The sequence below is a fragment of the Fundulus heteroclitus genome, chromosome 13 (assembly GCF_011125445.2).
Source record: "Fundulus heteroclitus isolate FHET01 chromosome 13, MU-UCD_Fhet_4.1, whole genome shotgun sequence".
NCBI classification, from domain to species: Eukaryota; Metazoa; Chordata; class Actinopteri; order Cyprinodontiformes; family Fundulidae; genus Fundulus; species Fundulus heteroclitus.
The window spans coordinates 41498728-41517075 of NC_046373.1; the positions used below are offsets into that span (position 1 = coordinate 41498728).

The window sequence follows — 18348 nt, forward strand, 5'->3', positions numbered from 1 at the left end:
TATTATGTACAAAAATATCACATTTTGGGCCACAGTTCAGTAGAAATCATTTCAGTAGTTGACTGTGGTGGGTTTGCCTAGTCGAACAGCTCGTTATCAGTTATGGTAGATGCCCTGCTGCTCCATCAGCTCCTGGTGAGTCCCCTTCTCCCTCAACTCGACCTCCTCTAACCACGATGATCTGATCCGCCTTCTCAATGGTCTTCAGTCTGTGAGCAATCACCAGGAGGGTCTGGTTGGGGCAGCTGGCCAGGGACTGAAGAACCTGCACAAGACAAATGTATAACTTCATTATCAACTGTATCATATTTTGTCTGGTTTTAGCCACCACATATTAGAAAGGGGACTTTACATACTTTAATTATGTAATGCGATAATAAAAATAAACAGTTTATTATAGGTTTGTCATATGTATATATCTAAGCAGCATAATAACTCAAAGAAATATACCAGAGCACATTTGTTAAAGAAATGATCAACAAATAATAAATCTTCACACCCTCTCCATGACACACTGACCAGCAGAGACCCCAGATGAGCTCCTTTACAGAAGGCAGATTACCCAGATGCACCACTGAGCGCCACAGGAAATCATTCCTGCCTGTGGCTATCAATCTCTACAACGCCTCACTCAGTTATCCTAACACCCCCCCCTCTGTAACTGTCATTTATGCATCTCTGCACTGTTCTTGCACAAGTCACTATCACTTCACTTGGATCCCAAGGTGAAGTGATATGACTATTGTGACATGGTATTACATTGTGTGGAATGTTGTAAATATATATATAACGATGTGTGTATTCTGGAGCATGCTAACAAATATTAATTCCCCCTGGGATCATTAAAGTAAGTCTGAATCTGAATCTGAATAATAATAAAAAAAACAGGGGGCACCTTTATTGTGATTGATGACTGCATAGCTTTAAAGTTATAATGCTAATATATAATTATACTTAAAAAAAAACCCTCAGTGTAAACAAGTTGGTATGCATGGTTATATGCCTTCCCCTGGAGCAGCCTACCAACTTTAAAAAATTATCAACTCATCCAGAAATTACAAGAAATCAGAACAACAGAAAATAAAAGCAAAAATACCATGTAGTCCCATCTCAAATTGCAAATAAAGTTGAAAATTACATTACCAGACCTTTGGGACAATATTCTGTGACTAAAAGACAATAGCAGGACTTTTGGAAGGTGTGCTCCGTGTTACATCTGGTTAAAACTGACAGAAAATCAGCAAAGAACATCTCAACATGGTGGTAGTGTGATGATCCGGGGCTGCTTTGCTTCCCTGGACCTGGATAGTTTTCCATAATGGATGGAACCATAATTCTGTCCCCAGCAAAAAGTCCTGATGGAAGACGGTCAGTCCTCAATGTGTGACTTAAGCTCTTTAGTGTTGGATTTTAGTTTTCCTTTTTTAATCAAAAGAATTATTGAAAAACAAAATCTTGTATTTAGTCAATGTATCTTCATCAAATACTATAACTTTCCCCCACTCCCGCCACACCACTAAGCCCGCAGGTGTGGAAAATGGTGGGGTGGGTGGATATTCTGTAAATGCTGTTAAACAGGGTTCCATCTGCTTACATCAATACAAAAGTAGATAATGAGGCTTTACCCCAAATCCCACATACCTTGTTTTCACTCTCAACATCCAGAAGCTGGTTATTTCATCCAGAATGATGACTTTCGGCTCTCTGACCAAAGCTCGAGCGATGCCGATCCGCTGCCTCTCACTCTTGGATAGCTGGCCGCCACTCTCCCCCACCTCTGTTAAATTAACAATAAGATAAAATTAAAACTGAGAGTAACGGAAGCAACACAAAAAAATAAACAGATGCAGAAAGACAAATATGACAGCCCTAAATACACAATCTATGTGTAAACTGTTTACCTTTTATTCACAGGCAAAAAAACCTTTAACATAATATTTTATTATCTTGTTTACCCCCCCCTCCAAATTTTTTCTTATAGTAGCAGATCATTGTGCTTGTACTCAGCCATGTAAAGACACTGAGGGATGAAGTTAGACCGGTTTACCCGTGTCGTAGCCTTTCTCCAGCTGATTAATAAAGTCGTGGGCGTTGGCTTTCCGTGCCGCTTCCTCAATCTGCTCCATGGAGCAGTCAGGGAAGCCGTAGGTGATGTTGTCTCTGATGGATCCAGAGAAGAGGACAGGCTCCTGGCTCACCACTGCAATCTGTTAGATGCATTATTTTTAGATTTATTAATTAATACTGCTTAAATAGACAAGTAAAATACGTAAGACTTGTTTATTCCAGTTATATGAATTTAAAATATTCTAAAACAGAAATAACGAGAGTGGGAATAGACCAGTCAGAAAATGTTTTTTTTCTAGTACCTTTTTGTGGAAGAAATGATGGTCATAGGACTTCAGCGGTTCCCCATCGAGTAAGATTTCTCCTTGCTGAGGCTCATATAATCGCTGCAGGAGACTCACACAGGTGCTTTTTCCTTCTCCAGATGGACCCACCAGAGCCGTCACCTGACCTGGCTTCAGCTCCAAGCTGAAGTCCTGAGAACGCAAAGACCATCAGAACTACACAGGATGACTAAAATGTTCAAAATCAAACTAGACTGCATAAGCATACACATTCTTTTATCGGCTGTGTTAGTCAAGCCACATGTTTTCTTCAAACTAAACCTAAAAAATGTTTTTCTCACCTGCAGGACAGTTTTGTCAGGGTTTGAAGGATAGGCGAAGTTCAGACCACAGTAGCTGATACGTCCTTCCAGCTGCTCCGGTTTGAGTTTTCCGTCGGTGCTGACCTTAGGTTTTCGGTCGATGTACTCAAACACTTTCCCAGCAGCCATCACTGAGTTCAGCATGTCACCAAAGATATAGGTAAGTGTCTGGAAGATAACAATTTTTGTGTCAGGGAGCTGTGCAATGATCCATAGCAGCACTGTGAGATGTGCTTTAATGCGGTTGTTTGGACCACCCAAAATTATTTAAGTAGGTAATACAGTCCTGTCCTGACAGCTTGGGCAAATAACATGGTGGGTCTGGTTGCCCTGTAGTGTTAATTTGTTTCACAAAAAAGCCTGCATCAGATTCAGACAGCAGATTTGACAGGCCACAATAATTACAAAGAAATAAAGTGTGGAAAAAGAATAAATGGTAAAGGGAAACTGGACTTGACTGGTAGGCAAAAGGCAAACACAATGGCGGACGCAAACAAAGGAAACGACGAGTTCTCAACGTATTTTTCTTCTTTAGATAACGTATCACAAGATCGTTTTAAGAGTAAGTTGATGGTTGATGGTATCAGGTTGCCAGATCCACACAGCAAAAGCCTGAAGGGACGGAGCGAGTCTGTGAAATGCTGGCCAAGGGTTCCGTACCGCGACATATACAGCTGCCTTATAAACACGCAGGCCAGTACAGACGAGAGAGCATGAAAGCCATGAAACCACTGGACGGCTACAATTATTTTATATCGGGAAAAAGGCTCCAGCAACCCCCGCGACCCCATGAGGGATTAAGCGGGTTAGAAAATGGATGGATGGATGGATGGATGGATGGATGGATGGATGTTCAGACATGTTTGTGTAACATACGAAAGTGGAGTCGGACATAGACTGCGCCTCAGCAGAGAGGAAGACCTGCCAAATAATTTTAAAAATAAAAAAAACATTGTTCACTAAGGATTATTTTGGTGTTTTTGTCTTATTAATCCTTTTCACAGACTGACGCCAGAGGGTTTGCATACATTGTACATGTACGTATATTATTACGAAACGAACGCTTACGACTTAAGTATATATCCTAATTTTTTATTTATATAATTTTTTAAGTAGAACAATGACCAGTGCAAAATTAAGTTGTATTTACCGGAGATGAAGTGTAGACTGCAAATTCTGTCGTGGTATGATGGCTCCCACAGTCGATTGGGATTGTCTGCCTGCCTCCTTTTCATTGAAATTATCCATTTCTTTCGTCCTTCTTCGTCCTTCGGTAAACGAAAGAAACGTACATCCGACGATTTGGAATGCCTCTGTGTGCAACCGGGAGCACAACAAGTCGTAGGCATTGTTTAGATTTCAAAAATAAACGAACTAAAAGTACGTTCTAAATCACCCGTTTTGTCGTGGTGGTAGGCGAGAACAGTTCTGTTTTTGCCTACCCGCGGGACCCGGATGTAGTGCGGATGTAGCTCGTGACGTCACGCGTTAACTGGTCTATAGGGCATGTAGTTATTATACAAAACTGTATTTTAAAATATAAAACACTTGTTGTGTTGTTGGGTGCAGACATGTTCACAAGTAATTTTTTGCAAGTCCAAGTCAAGTCTGAAGTCTTGAGTAGGCCTGTCGCAATAATCAATTAATCGCACAATATATTCTAATCACATTAATTAATCAAAATAAGTGCAATCATTTGTGTAAGCATGCTTGCTTGTTTCCCCTTGTGTTTTCATCTCCGTCACTGAGACAGGATAGCAAAAAGGTTTCATTACGCTGCAAGGTTTTATTCCAGAGGGGAACTTTACTCATCGTGTTACTGTATGTTTCTCTCAAACATGACAGCTGCAGGATGGAAGTTTTAGGATTTAAACCAAACAATGCCACCTTCTTAATTTATCAGACTCAGTAGGCCAACAGGATATACTCGCATTAATATGGTATTATCATATTAGCTGAAAAAGGTCCTCAAATGACAATAATATGATTTATCACAATACGTTTTAGAAAAAATTATCATCCAGCAAAATTGTGACAGGCCTAGTCTTGGGTAAAGTCCTGGGTATTTGAGTGAAGCAGTCAAAATGCAAATGACTTTATAGTACTAATGATCTATCATAAGACTTGCTAAATCCATAGAAAGCCACAATGTTATATCTATGGAATGATCATTATCTTGAACTGGTAAATGAAAAATACAATTAACAAAAGCACACACGCAATTTATTTTCCGGATAGATTTTGCATCTGTATTTTTTTTTCTTTCCAAAACAACTATTTTCTTACAGTTTTTAACTGACATTTGTGGTTACAACTTTTTCTTGTTTTAGCAGTAAATGTCTGCTTTTTTTATTTTTAAGTGAAAGTAAGGGCTGTGAAAAAAATCAATCACAATCCTGCCCTCTTATAAGAAGATATGAGGTTAGCAAATACAAGAAATAAAGAAAACCCTAAATAAATAGCAGAAAAAAAACATTGCAGCAATAGCTTAGCTTGTTTGTAGCACAGATGCTAACCTAGTGACCAACCTGTCCAGGTGGGTTTTCAGGTGGCGGATAAAATTAGATGTGGTGGACCCAGCATTGTGTATTTTTTTTCTACAGAAGCTGCAGTTTGCTGCTCTTTTATTCCCTCCTTGTGTAAAGATTTTGTAGCCAAAGGTTATTGTGAACCTTTTGGCTACAACCCATACATATACCCTCCATATATGTATGGGTTGCACGTGCACATGTTTTGCGTTGCGTCAGTGACGCTACGTTGTGCTACGTGACTGTTTGACAGCCCCTCTGCTGTTTTTCTACCTCTGCTGCGTGCGGGTAAGAAAAGAAGCCGAGCTGCGATTAGTCAATTTAGTAAAACAAAAAACATTTAAAATAAAAGATTGTTCACAAGTCGGAAATCGTGAGTCTCAGTCGAGTCTGAAGTCATTAAATATGCAACACAAGTGCGACTCAAGTACAAGTCACACACTCGAGTCCCCATCTCTGGTTGGGTGTATTTATGCCTAAAAATCAGTATTATGTTTTAATACTTTCCAATCGAACATGTCAGCTAGCAGTACAATGCAACACCTACCCTGATGTTGTCTCCAAGGTCTGACTGGTAGATGATGAAGGAAACCAGGTTTCCAGTGGTCATCTGCCCCATTTTGATGAAAAGTCTGCCATAGTATAAAATGAAGACCTGCATTCCCAAACCTGTCAACTACAGACAAGCATACATTAAATAAGGTGACCTTCACTTACAGAATTCGCACTTTCTAAAACTTTTAAAAACCTACACACTAAAAAACCTCTTACCCTCCGTCCGAGCAGATAAATAGCTGTCACAGCGTCCCGTCGAATCTTTAGGGAGTGAGTTTCCAATAATCGTTTATCATAGCGATCAGCTTCATGCTTTTCTGTGTTGAAACTTCGCACGACACGAATACCAAACACAACTTCATTTGCAGAGTCATTTGTTCGAGCCATCGAGTCCTGCATCGCCTGAAACAATCTCTGAGGAAGAAAGTCAAAGAGGGAAAACAGAACATTTCTGTAAAACCTGAAGGTTTGCTTAGATTTATATAACCTGATTTGACTTTGATACAATAAAACCTTACCAAGTATATGTTAAAATATAACCTTCACTTGGGTAAATACCTCTCTATACCCTGTTTCATTCCTAACATATGACAAAATCTTTGGTTGTATAAAGATAATTGTAAGCGGGAAACCTGCCACAGATGTGTAGTTTTGTCCTGAAACATACCTGATCAAAAGTCTAGCGCTCTCATTAAACTTGATGTACTAGTGTATTCACTTTCTATCTATCTGCTCTCCTTTTCAGGCAATACTGCCATCTCAGTTTGTTGTCTGACTTGTCTTTTATTTTTACAGTGTAAAATTAGCATATCCTCCTCTCATGTATATCTAACAATAACAATTTGGTAACTATCAATTAATATTTGCTGTTAGCTGATTTGGTTAAAAATCTAATAAATTAATTTACTTTAATTAAAAAAAGATCCAGATGTGGTACCCCTAAGAAAGGGATTACTACATTTAGGTGACACCCCCTGTAATACTTTTTGGTCAATGTAGAAATTTATTTGTTTAATTATCACATTTAGGCTTCAAGTCAGGGTAGAACTTTTGTTGTGTATTTGTTGTTCCGGGGACCTGTAAAGGGATGCCTTTATCCGGTTGTCCCTGTCCTCATTGCTCCGCTCTCACCTGCTTAATACAGATAACATATTTGTGAAAGGGGTCTGCATTGCTGGGAATGTTTGTTTATTACCATGATAATGCTGAATATTTTTTATGTTGAGCTGGTAAGTTAGCCATTTTATAGAAGAATACAGAAGACAAATGTAAGTTTTGTTAATTGCACTTCTTGTTCCCTGAGTTAATTTATGTACTTGGGCTTTATTTCAAATGAACCTTTTTCTATATTACATCTGTTATTATGTTTGATGTAAGGTAACCTTGAGTGTCAAGAAAGGCGCCTATAAATAAAATGTGTTATGGTTAATATTAACCTATAGAGTAAAATTGGATCTGTCTGTACTATTTTATGCATTCAACCCCTATTTGTCACAATTTAGGTTTGTGTTTGCTTTGTTTTGGACTTTTCTGGACTAATTAGTATCCACTCCCCTCAGCCAACAGCCATCTGTCAGCCACTGCCTTCATCACTGCCAGAAATCTCTGGTCAGTCTGGTTCTTATTGCCTGCCTGCTTCAACTGCTACTACTCAGCCCCTTCACTAAACCTTTTAAAACGTAACTCTGTGCCCGGTTTGAATATTGGGTTTGTACTTGTAATCATTACTCTATTGTTACCTGATAGTGAGTGTCATACAAGTTCTGGATGAGCCCGGGTAATGGGTGTTTCCATCAGTACAAGGAATGTGAGCTTCCAGGACAGACTCATCATCAGGGAGATCATGCCCATTGTCTTGATAAATGTCCTCAGCAACACGTTGACATTCAGACACACCGTTCTTCCTGTCAGAGTGGTGTCTTTAGACAACCTGGATGTGATCTCACCTGCATTGATAAGAAATATATGTTTTTTAGTTGTTCTGCTATTGTGTAATTTTTATTTTATTCCAATTTAGGCCAACACTTACCTGTCTTTACAGTTTCAAAGAATCCAATCTCCTGTTTGGTCAAAGCCTCAAACAGCTTCACTTTAATTCTGCAAGTAAATGAACTGATGGCACAAAGCAAGACGCCCCCCTCTGCAGCCAGCACTGACAGAACTACAAAGTTAAAGGAAAAATAAGTTTGAAAACACAAGAATGCAGGTGGGATTTCTGTGGAAGATCAACTTCCTGCTTCATACCTCCCCACAGAGTACAGGCCCATGAAGAGGAGAGCTGTGAGGAATTCAGTTTGTTGATATTGGCTGCCAAGGATATCAATGACCCTGCCAACGTAAAAGGGGATGAACATCTCACCTGAGGAGACACACAGATTTAGGGTTTAATATAGAAATCATCCAGCAGACTGACAGAAATAATAAAATCTTCACCGCAAAAAAAACAACAAAAGAGAATAAAAAAAAACATGTAAATTACACCTAAAACCACATTAGCAGCTTTAATGGCTGTATGTTGATTTCTTTCATTTTGTTTTATGACTTAAGAATTTCATCATACACTCATTAATGATGTTTTTTTCCCCATCACTCGTTAGCTAAGTTAAAGCAACGTCTTATATACTGGTTACTTACAGATAACTGCTGATGAGAGGAACACAACGCCTCCGAATAGCAGAGGATAATCAGGCTTATACATGTGCAGAACCCTCATGAACAGAACCCTGGACTTTTGTTTCTGTTCTTTGCTGCCAGCCTCCTCATCGCTGTCCGGGACGGTGATCTCCCAGAACAGCGCAGCTCCCAGCGACGCTCCGGCGAACATCAGCCAGCAGCGCACATCCGCCGCCGGGCCGCATTGGCTCTCCTCCCGGTACAGAGCCCTGGTTCCGGTCCCAAACACCGCTGGAAGCAGGCTGTAGGCTGTTATAAACCGGATCAGCAGCGGCTCCAGGTCCCCCAGCAGCAGCAAAGTTACAACAGTCACTCCGGACCATCGTAGAGCTGCAGAAATCCACAGATGCGCAAAATGTCCCAAAGCGCCGTGAAACACAACCAACCCCGATGCGTAAAACAAAGAAAGGTCGACAAAAACTGCTGCAATTAAAGCAAATACTTTGTAGATTGTTGTTACGGCTTTTCCTGCCATGTTTCAGACGCAGCCGAAGTCCTCATATGACCTGCTCTGCTGAAACGGAAGCGTTATAGTTTTTGCTTTCACTTTCATTTTCTGGCAAATTAAGGGCTTTCCCTGAAGCGCAGAACAGGACTGGTCAACATTTTTTTTGCGTTCATATCCAACAATCACTTCAAACTATTTTATATAGTTGTACATTTGCAATTTTTTTAAATAAAGTGAACATGTCCCCATGAATGGAAATAGATATAACTTCATCAAAAATATCACAACTGTTCTTAGATTTTGTATAGGCTTACCTTAAGGCAACCTTGATGTTCCTCTAATTGATAATTTTAGGACAACAAAAATGTAATGAATAAAGAAATGCTTTGGATATGAAATTGTAAACAGGACACTAATCAAGTCAACTTGCAAAAACAGAAAAAGTCTGAGATTAGCTATTGTGGAAAGGTAGCAAGTACATTTAAATTGGGTGACAGTGGTGGAGGAGCTCAGGAGTTTGTCCTGTAACCAGCTGCCTGTCGGTTTAAATCCCTGCTCTGACCATCTCAGTTGTTGTGTCTTTAAATAAGACACTTCACCTGCCAGTCGCCGGTGGCCACAGGGCCTGGTTGCACAGAATGTTTGGCTGTTCTTCTGTCAGTTGTAGCAGCTGGTCCACCAGTATCAACGTGTGAGTGAACGACTGAATGTAGCGTATAGTGCTTTATGAAGTCCAAAAAGTGCAAGACATCTAGCACCACTACTACTATTTATAAAGCACTTTAACACAATAGCAGCAGCAGCAACAAAGTGCTGTAACACACACAAAACAAAAAAAAAAAGGGAGGACTTAACGGAGGACTGGCTGATTTCAACGTAAAGGCATGAATTACTGTTTCAACATGTAGTTTTAACAGAATTGGCTTTATCTTTGCCAGCTGCCTAAGGTGATAAAAACTGGACTTGACCACTGAACCAACCTGGCGACCTAGTTTAAGATCAGTGTCTATTTTGAAACCCAAGTTAGAAACGGTCGGCTTTAAGTAAGTTGTCAAGGGGCCCAAATCAACAGCAGATGGTTCACTAGAGCTGGTGGGACTAAACACCATCGCCTTTGTTTTCTTGTCATTTAAGAATAAACGCTTTAATGTCTTCAAGACACAATAGTAGGGGCTTGGTCGCAAAGGCTTCTTTTTTAAGTGGTACGTATATCTGACTGTCATCAACATAAAAATGAAAGGAGATTCCATATTTCCTTAGTATTTAACCCAAAGGAAGAAAGTAAAGAGAAAAAAGCAGGGGATTGAGGCCCAGAGGAACCCCCATAAAAAGAAGAGTGGATGAGGATTCAAAATCTGCTATTTTTACAGACTTGGTTCTGTCTGACAAATGAGACCCAAACCATTTTAATACAGTACAAATAAAACCAAGTTGTGTCTGTAACTAAAACACACTCTACTGAGTTTTAAAACCAAACTGAAAAACCTCCACCTACTTTGCTCATCTAAAAAGGGCTTGACCTGGGAAAGGACAACTTTCTCTAAAACTTTACTATTTAATTTAATATTTCAAATATGTAAATAGGTATAATTAGTTGCTGCTAATCTTAAACCTAATTTCAGAACACCTTTGTGAGACTTTTCTCCCATTGTGTCAACACTACAAAAGTATAAAGCATATAGTATGATGCTGTGTCTATTAGGAGTCCCTAAATGAATTTATGTTAATGTATTCACCATTATTCCTGACAAATCCTCCTCAGTAAATAACGTTTTAACAAATCACTCTGTTTTTTATATCCATTTTACTGAAGATTCAAAGTTGCCTAAATGATACCTGACACTTATTTCAAACACTCCACATGTCAGATTTAGAAAAAAAAGCAATTTATTTGATTTCAATAAATGCACACTGGTTCCCAGTACAGCCCAGTAGTCAGGTGAGCTGACACCTGTGCTGTAATGCAAACCGATGGATGAAAGAAATATCACTGATCAAAAAAAGTGGGTAAGTCATTTCCCAGAATGACGTCCTCCTCTGTGCCATGTTCATCAATGGTCACCAAGTAGGCCACACCACCGCTGGAGCCGTCGCGGTTCATGGCCAAAGAGAGGGCTGGAGAATAAGAACAGGTGAGAAAATGTTTAACAACCTGCACTGTGACATGATGCATAAAAATCTGTGTTTTCTTATTTTAAACACAAAAGATGCCAAATAAGAACACCTACTGTTGACCACAAACTGCTGGCAGTCCTTCTTATTCATTCCTTTGCGATACTCAGCATCAACAAATCCATAAACATAGGAGCTACCTGAGCCACCTACAGCAAAGGGCTGCCTGGTCAGCAGTCCTTTCAGGGTAGCAAAAACCTGCAGGTGAGATGGAGACAAAACAAATAGGATCTGTAGGTATATCTGTAATACAAGGAGCCATTGTTTACATCGAGTACAACTCAGCAAAGATAATTATATTTTTATTTTATGGCAGTTGGATGTTCCAATACATCAGGTAAAAGTGGAAAAAACATTAGTTTTTTCACCTTTCCCATTCATGATACCGGGTTCTTTTGTTGGATTACCAACTTGAAGAGAGAGGATTTTCCATCTTGCTTCTGGCCATAGAGAAACAACGTCATATGCAGCCAACATTTGGAAAAAGAATGTCTTCAAGATGACATGAGAGCGACGATTTTCGGTATGTTTTTCTTTTTCACAATGTAGAATTTGCCGGAACATTTGTGTACCCCACCAGAGTGGTGAAGGGATACGACATACTTAGAAAGTATGCTCACTGTTGCGAAACCCACTTATTTTATGCAACTTTGGTCTTATTTTTTCTAAAGTCGCTTGTAAATTTCATGAGTTACGGGTTGCAGTTTTTTTTTGGGCTTGTTTCTGAAAGTGAAGTCGATTGTTTGGGCTCTAAACTAAGTGATGCCGAAATATCCCTCCACTTCATAACGCACTGCAGCTCATCCTGACAGTAAACTCAGAAAGAGTCAATCTGCCTGTATTTTCTGCAGTTCACGGTTGCAATAACTGGTGATAACTGCTGAAAGTGGATTAGACGGTGCAGATCACCATTTTGAGCAGAGATTGGTTCTAAAGATGAGTTTTTTACTCATCTTATAACATTGCAGAACCCAACCCATAAACCGTACTTTAATGCTTATTCGTTGTCTTTTTATGTCTCTGAAATGTAAAATTTGTATTATTTTAAATTTAAATGCTTAACACCATGTCTATCTTTGTTTAAGAGGTTAAAAAAATATTTCGGCATGAAAACGGGTATTTATTTACAAGGGGACAGATAGGGCATTGGGACTTGCTTTATAGCCGATCCCGCACAGTGACGGCACAAACTGGGAGGAGGCAGTACTGTTGTTCACCAAGATGGCGGCCCCCATAAAAGGACCTTCAAATGAAAATTACTCTTAATTAAAAAAGCTTATCATTTATTGAACAGTATGTAATAATTTTAGATTTAAAGTACTTTCAGCAGTTTGAATTCTGATTTTGACTGGACGTCTCCTTTAAGCTTTTCACGCATTTTCTCAAGCAAACATAATTTCACCAACCTGTCCTCCTTCTCTTCTGTCCCAGCCTGCAACAATGAGATGCGCCGACAGCTCCTCCTTATATTTGTACGAGATGTTCTTCACAAGAGTGGCAGCCGAACGAACCTGTGGGTCCTCTCCGATTTCCATGCTGGCAGAAGACAAAATATTGTTCAGACATATGGTTATAATGTTGATAAAACAGAATGTTCACAATGTTTCTTTTTGTGTCTCCTTAATAAATATTTAGTCTCCACCAGGGGATTCACTCTGTTGTTTAAACAATAAAGGAAAAATATATATCCATAGTTAAGTAATTTTTTCTACTTCTAAAATTATTTGATAATTTTTTTAGTTCATATGTACATTCAGCCATTTAATTTGTGATGTTTATTCACCCTCCATCCTCCTCCACATACCATTTTGATTTGGCATCACTGACACCCTGCCCCCCTGCCCCCCTTGACTGGTTTCATTCTTACCTTTCTGGCCTCTCACATCAATAACATCACCCGGTTTGTATAATTTAATTTACGTAATAATAATCTTCTTCGTCTCTCCCTTTCCCTGACCTCTGCATAAATTCCTGTCCATACCCTTGTCACTACCCTCATTGACTACAGTAACTCTTCTCTTTATATTCCATCAGAAATTCCTCCATAAGCTTCAAGTGGTTCAGAATTCAGCAACTTGAATTATTTCCAAAACCCCCTCATTTCATCACAACACCCAGTCCTACAACAGCTCCCGGTTAGATTTAATTTCAAATAAAATGTACTATTATTATAAATTCTTAAAACCATATTATGTGACTAGGCCCCTTTAGAATAAATCTTTATTTGTCAATGCACTTGTACATTCCATTGAAGTTTGCCTTCTGTATTTAACCTAGGGCTGGACGATATAGAAAAAAGCAAATCAATAAAATAGATATCATATTGTTCAATATTAATAATTATCCAAAAATTCAAAACATACATTTTAAGTGCAGCCCTGGCCATTTTATGCTGTTGTTTAATGACCTATTTGTAGATAAAGAACACTGAATTCAAACTCATCCACTTATTCAACCAACTTTTTACTAATACTGCAAGTTTTTTTTTAAACAAGTGCTCTCTAAACTCTTTGAAGTGGGCGGAGCTTGGTGACGGAGTGTTCCTGGGCCGGCATTTATTATTGGTTGGGAGGATGTAGTGACTGTGGTATTAACCTTCTTAAGCAGCCCCTAAAAGGACATGGAGGAAAAAAAAGACTTTTGCAAGATCTCGCAATACTTTTTGAACCCCCCCCCCCCCCCCCCCCCCCCCCCAAACAGCAGGGGGAGTGCGCTCTGGGCGTGTCATGCGCATCAGTGCTTGTTTCCCCGATTTGGCTGAAATCGCGAAAACTGCCGTGCAGGTGAGACATCTAAGTTCAAAGTTCCAGTTTGCCTACCGACGGAACCGCTCCACTGAGGACGCCATCTCCTCTGCTCTTCACCTGAGCCTGACACACCTGGAGGAGAAAAACATGCACGTGCGGATGCTGTTCCTGGACTTCAGTTCAGCGTTTAACACCATCATCCCACAGCATCTGGTGGAAAGACTGGAACATCTGGGCTTCAGCACACCCCTTCGCCACTGGCTGCTAGACTTCCTCACCAACAGACCTCAGTCAGTCCGGGTCGGTCAGAACACCTCTGATTTCATCACCCTCAGCACGGGCTTCCCTCAGGGCTGCGTCCTGAGCCCCATGCTGTTCACCGTGATGACTCATGACTGCGTCCCCAGGTTCACCACCAATCACATCGTAAAGTTGCAGACGACACAACGGTGGTGGGTCTGATCAGAGACGACAACGACCAGGACTACAGAGAGGAGGTGGAGCAGTTGGTGAGCTGGTGCAGAGACAACAGCCTGATCCTGAACGTGGAGAAGACGAAGGAGATCATCATCGACTTCAGGAAGAACCACCCGCACCACACTCCTCTGCTCATCAACAGCTCAGCTGTCGAGGTGGTCAGCAGCACCAAGTTCCTGGGGGTGCACATCACGGACAACCTCAGCTGGTCTGTGAACACCACGTCACTGGTGAAGAGGGCACAAAAGCGACTGTACTTCCTGCGGAGGATCAGGAGAGCCCACCTGCCCTCGCCCATCCTCACGACCTTCTACAGAAGCACCATAGAGAGTATTCTGACCAGCTGTCTCTCTGTATGGTGTGGAGGCTGCAGTGCCTCCGACTGGAAGAATGTGAGGAGAGTGGTGAGGACAGCAGAAGAGATCATCGGGGCTCCTCTCCCCTCCATAAAAGACATTTCATCTGTTCGCTGTGTGTCCCGAGCCCGTAACATCATCAGGGACCCCTCACACCCCCACCATGGACTGTTCTCCCTGCTGCCTTCTGGGAAGAGGTTCTGCAGCATCCGCTGCAGGTTCACCAGGTTCTTCAAAAGCTTTTTCCCTGCTGCCATCAAACTGTTGAACTGCTGAACTATAAACTATAAACTCTTCACAACATTCGCATATTTGCACATTTTGCATCATTGCATCTCCATCTAGCATTACAAATGCTGCCGAACTCTTAGTTTCTAAATGCATTCTTGCAAAAATGCCCTTTGCACAATACATTCTGCACATACAAATGGTTTTAAAAATACTCACCTGTACACTGTGACTTTCTCCTGCATTGTTTACATTTCAATTGTTTACTTTTAAATCACTGCTGCACCTTATACTGTAATTTAATTTACTGTAATTTACAAGCTGTATGCAACAAAAGTTCGTTCTGTATGCACTCTGTGCATACAAAACGACTAATAAAGTTGTCTAAGTCTAAGTCTACATATCAGGCCAATACCAAAATAGAAATCAATAAACGCAAAAAGTATTGCGAGATCCCGCAAAAGTTTTTTCCCCCTCCATGTCCCTTTAGGGGCTCCGTACCTTCTTGATAGGGTACAATGCAAACAGCAAAAAACTGTTTTATTGAACTTCTAATTGACCCTCGTTTCTATTGCACCACACGTCTATCAATTGATATATATTGTCATTGAATTATCGTTCTGCCCTAATTTAACCCATCCCGTAGGGAGCAGTGGGCGGCTGTTTTCATTTGGGGCTAAGGGTTTTGATAATGCAGCGGCCCTCAAATTGGGGTCCCCGGACCACCCGGGGTCCGCGGAGCACGAGTTGGGGGTCCGTGAAACACGTTGTCGGGCCTGAGGAGGCACTGCTGAGGATGCGTTGGTGTTGACACAATGGAGAAATATTTAACACCGTCCACTTCATCAAGTAAGGTAAAAGCCAAATCAACTAAAACCAGGAAGTACAGTTACATTGACTTTGGCTCTTTGGAGAATTAGGATCTAATCTCCACCAAATATCTATTAGGTATATATATATATATATATATATATATATATATATATATATATATATATATATAAAACATCTAGCATTTAAGTGCTGCTAAGTTTGAGAACCCCTGTGATCATGGACCCATGGTGGCAGTCTGCAGGGCAAAATACTTGCATCTTTCTCAGAACCCAGGTACATTGTTCTGACCACTAGGCAACCACTACCCTAGCTAAATCATAAAACACATTTTTTTTTATCACTACAGCAGATAGTTTTGTAATGTTTAAATTTTACAACAATGCATTTTGGTGAAAATCAGACTTTCATCAAAACGGGAAAATAAATTACTCGGTAAGAAGAAATTTTTACTATTTCCATTATATTCAGGAATTGCTATGCAAATACTGCATGGAAACGCATAAAACAGTTTAAACTAGTATTTGTGATCACTTACATGTAGAAACCCTGCTCAGTTTCTCATCAAAAGGACAATTATTAAGCAACTCTGTGCAGGATCTAAGGAGCTCCGCAGGTTGCAGGGCCCTGTCTCACCTGTGCACATCCAGCTGGTAGTTGACCATCTCAGCGATGGTCTGAGCGTCTGCTGCAGATCCTGACAGGGCGCAGTAGATCTTATCATGGAGTGGAGACAATTTATTCATCACCCTGTTAACCACCGACTGCCTGGTTCGACACAAAACATTTCAGAATATTGTTTTAGGTAGGATCGTAATTTATAACTTGGGTCACGCAGGTTTAATTAAATAGAGTCACACACAGAGGAACTCACCCCGCAGACACTCTGGAGTCAGAGCCCAACACGACCCCTCCATTAAACTCTATGGCAATTATAGTTGTCTAGAAACAGGATTAAAACGACTTTATTGAAACAACCGTGGAAGCTGCGCAAATTAACGACCCAGAAAGTCTTCGTAAACATATAAAATGATTTACTTACTCCTGTTTTCACCTCCTCGGTCAGCCATTGCGGCTCTGCTTCTCCCAACATGGCAGACTGGGTTTAACGACGCGACGGTGAAACCCGGTAACTGACAGGAGCTGAAGGCAAAGCGACGCGCAGGGACGTTTCAGGGGGTTCAATACTCAGATGAAGCTCAATAATGCTTATCTAAGCCTTTTGCGACTGAAGCTAGCTCTAGACTCAAATATCAGACTCCATGTTTTTCTGACGCAAACCGAAAATGAAACCTAAACTCTTCCTCCTCCACAGAGGTCTGACCACACAGCCAGCTCCACGTTTGTTTTAATGTTTGTCTTTACTTTGTTTTACAACTGAAACAAAATAAACGTATACCACGTTGTGAAAATAAGCGTTTAAACGTCATATGTATTTTGTTGTAACATTTTTATTATTATTATTACTATTATCATTATCATTATTATAAAAAAGAATCATATCATAACTCTATACACAGACATCATTCTATTAACATTGATAATTCGGATATTTAAACACATACAGTAACTTGCTAAAGAATTCAACCTTTGTTGTCATTTTACATATATTGTTGCCTTATAACCTGATATTACAGTATCAGATTGTAGCCTACCGTTTAATCTACAGAACACGCACAATTTATAGGTATCCAGCTGCAAGTGGTTTCGTTACAGACCCTATGAGCTCATCCTGCCTGGCCTCTGGGATTTCTGCCCATTCCTGGAGGCTAAACTCGTGTGGCTCCTCCATGTTGGATGGCTTTAACCCATCCATCCATCCATTTTCTCTCTCATGGGGTCGCGGGGGTTGCTGGTGCCTATCTCCAGCGTTCACTGGGCGAGATGCGGTGTACACCCTGGACAGGTCGCCAGTCTGTCGCAGGGCAACACATAGACAGACAGGACAAACAACCATTCACGCACACACACTCACATCTAAGGACAATTTAGAGAAGCCAATTAACCTGACAGTCATGTTTTTAGGACTGTGGGAGGAAGTCAGAGTACCCGGAGAGAACCCACGCATGCACAGGGAAAGATGCAAACTCCATGCAGAAAGACCCAGGGTTGGACTCAAACCCAGAACCTTCTTGCAATTTTATTTATATAGCGCCAGTTCACAACATGTCATCACCGGGCCCTTTGGTCAAAAAGTTTCCTCTCTAAGGAAACGCAACAGGTTGCATCAAGTCTCTCCAAGCAGCATTCACTCCTCCTGAAAGAGCGTAGAGCCACAGTGGACAGTCGTCTGCATTGTTGATGGCTTTGCATTTTAAACTCTATTGTTCATTTAAAAGGAAACCAATGAAGGGAAGCTGAAATAGGAGAAATACAATCCTTGTTGATTTTCATCAGAACTCTTGCTGCAGCAATTTGGATCAGCTGAAGGCTTCAAACCCATCAACATCAACCTTCAAGTCTAACCACACATTCTCAATCAGATCAAGCTCTGAACTTTTGATAAGGCCATTCAAACAAATGCAAATGTTTTCTCCTTAAACAGCTTGAGTATCACTTTAGCAAGATGCTTTGATTCTTTTTCCTGGCCAGTCTTCCATAAGGCCCAGCTCTGTGGAGT

General features: G+C 40.6%; 1 protein-coding gene and 1 pseudogene across 1 annotated transcript; both read right to left on the minus strand.

Moving 5' to 3' along the window:
- Positions 1 to 77: 77 nt before the first annotated feature.
- LOC118565389 lies at positions 78 to 9124 on the minus strand (annotated as a pseudogene).
- A 1657-nt stretch (positions 9125 to 10781) lies between these two features.
- Positions 10782 to 17047, minus strand: LOC118565392 (proteasome subunit beta type-9-like). The gene is made up of 6 exons (XM_036145802.1): positions 16771 to 17047; positions 16603 to 16670; positions 16365 to 16496; positions 12496 to 12625; positions 11146 to 11287; positions 10782 to 11032 (listed from the first exon to the last, which is right to left on the minus strand). Exons 1-6 carry the CDS (start codon positions 16819 to 16821, stop codon positions 10905 to 10907), a joined length of 651 nt encoding a protein of 216 aa, XP_036001695.1. The 5' UTR covers positions 16822 to 17047; the 3' UTR covers positions 10782 to 10904.
- Between the last annotated feature and the right edge of the window lie 1301 nt (positions 17048 to 18348).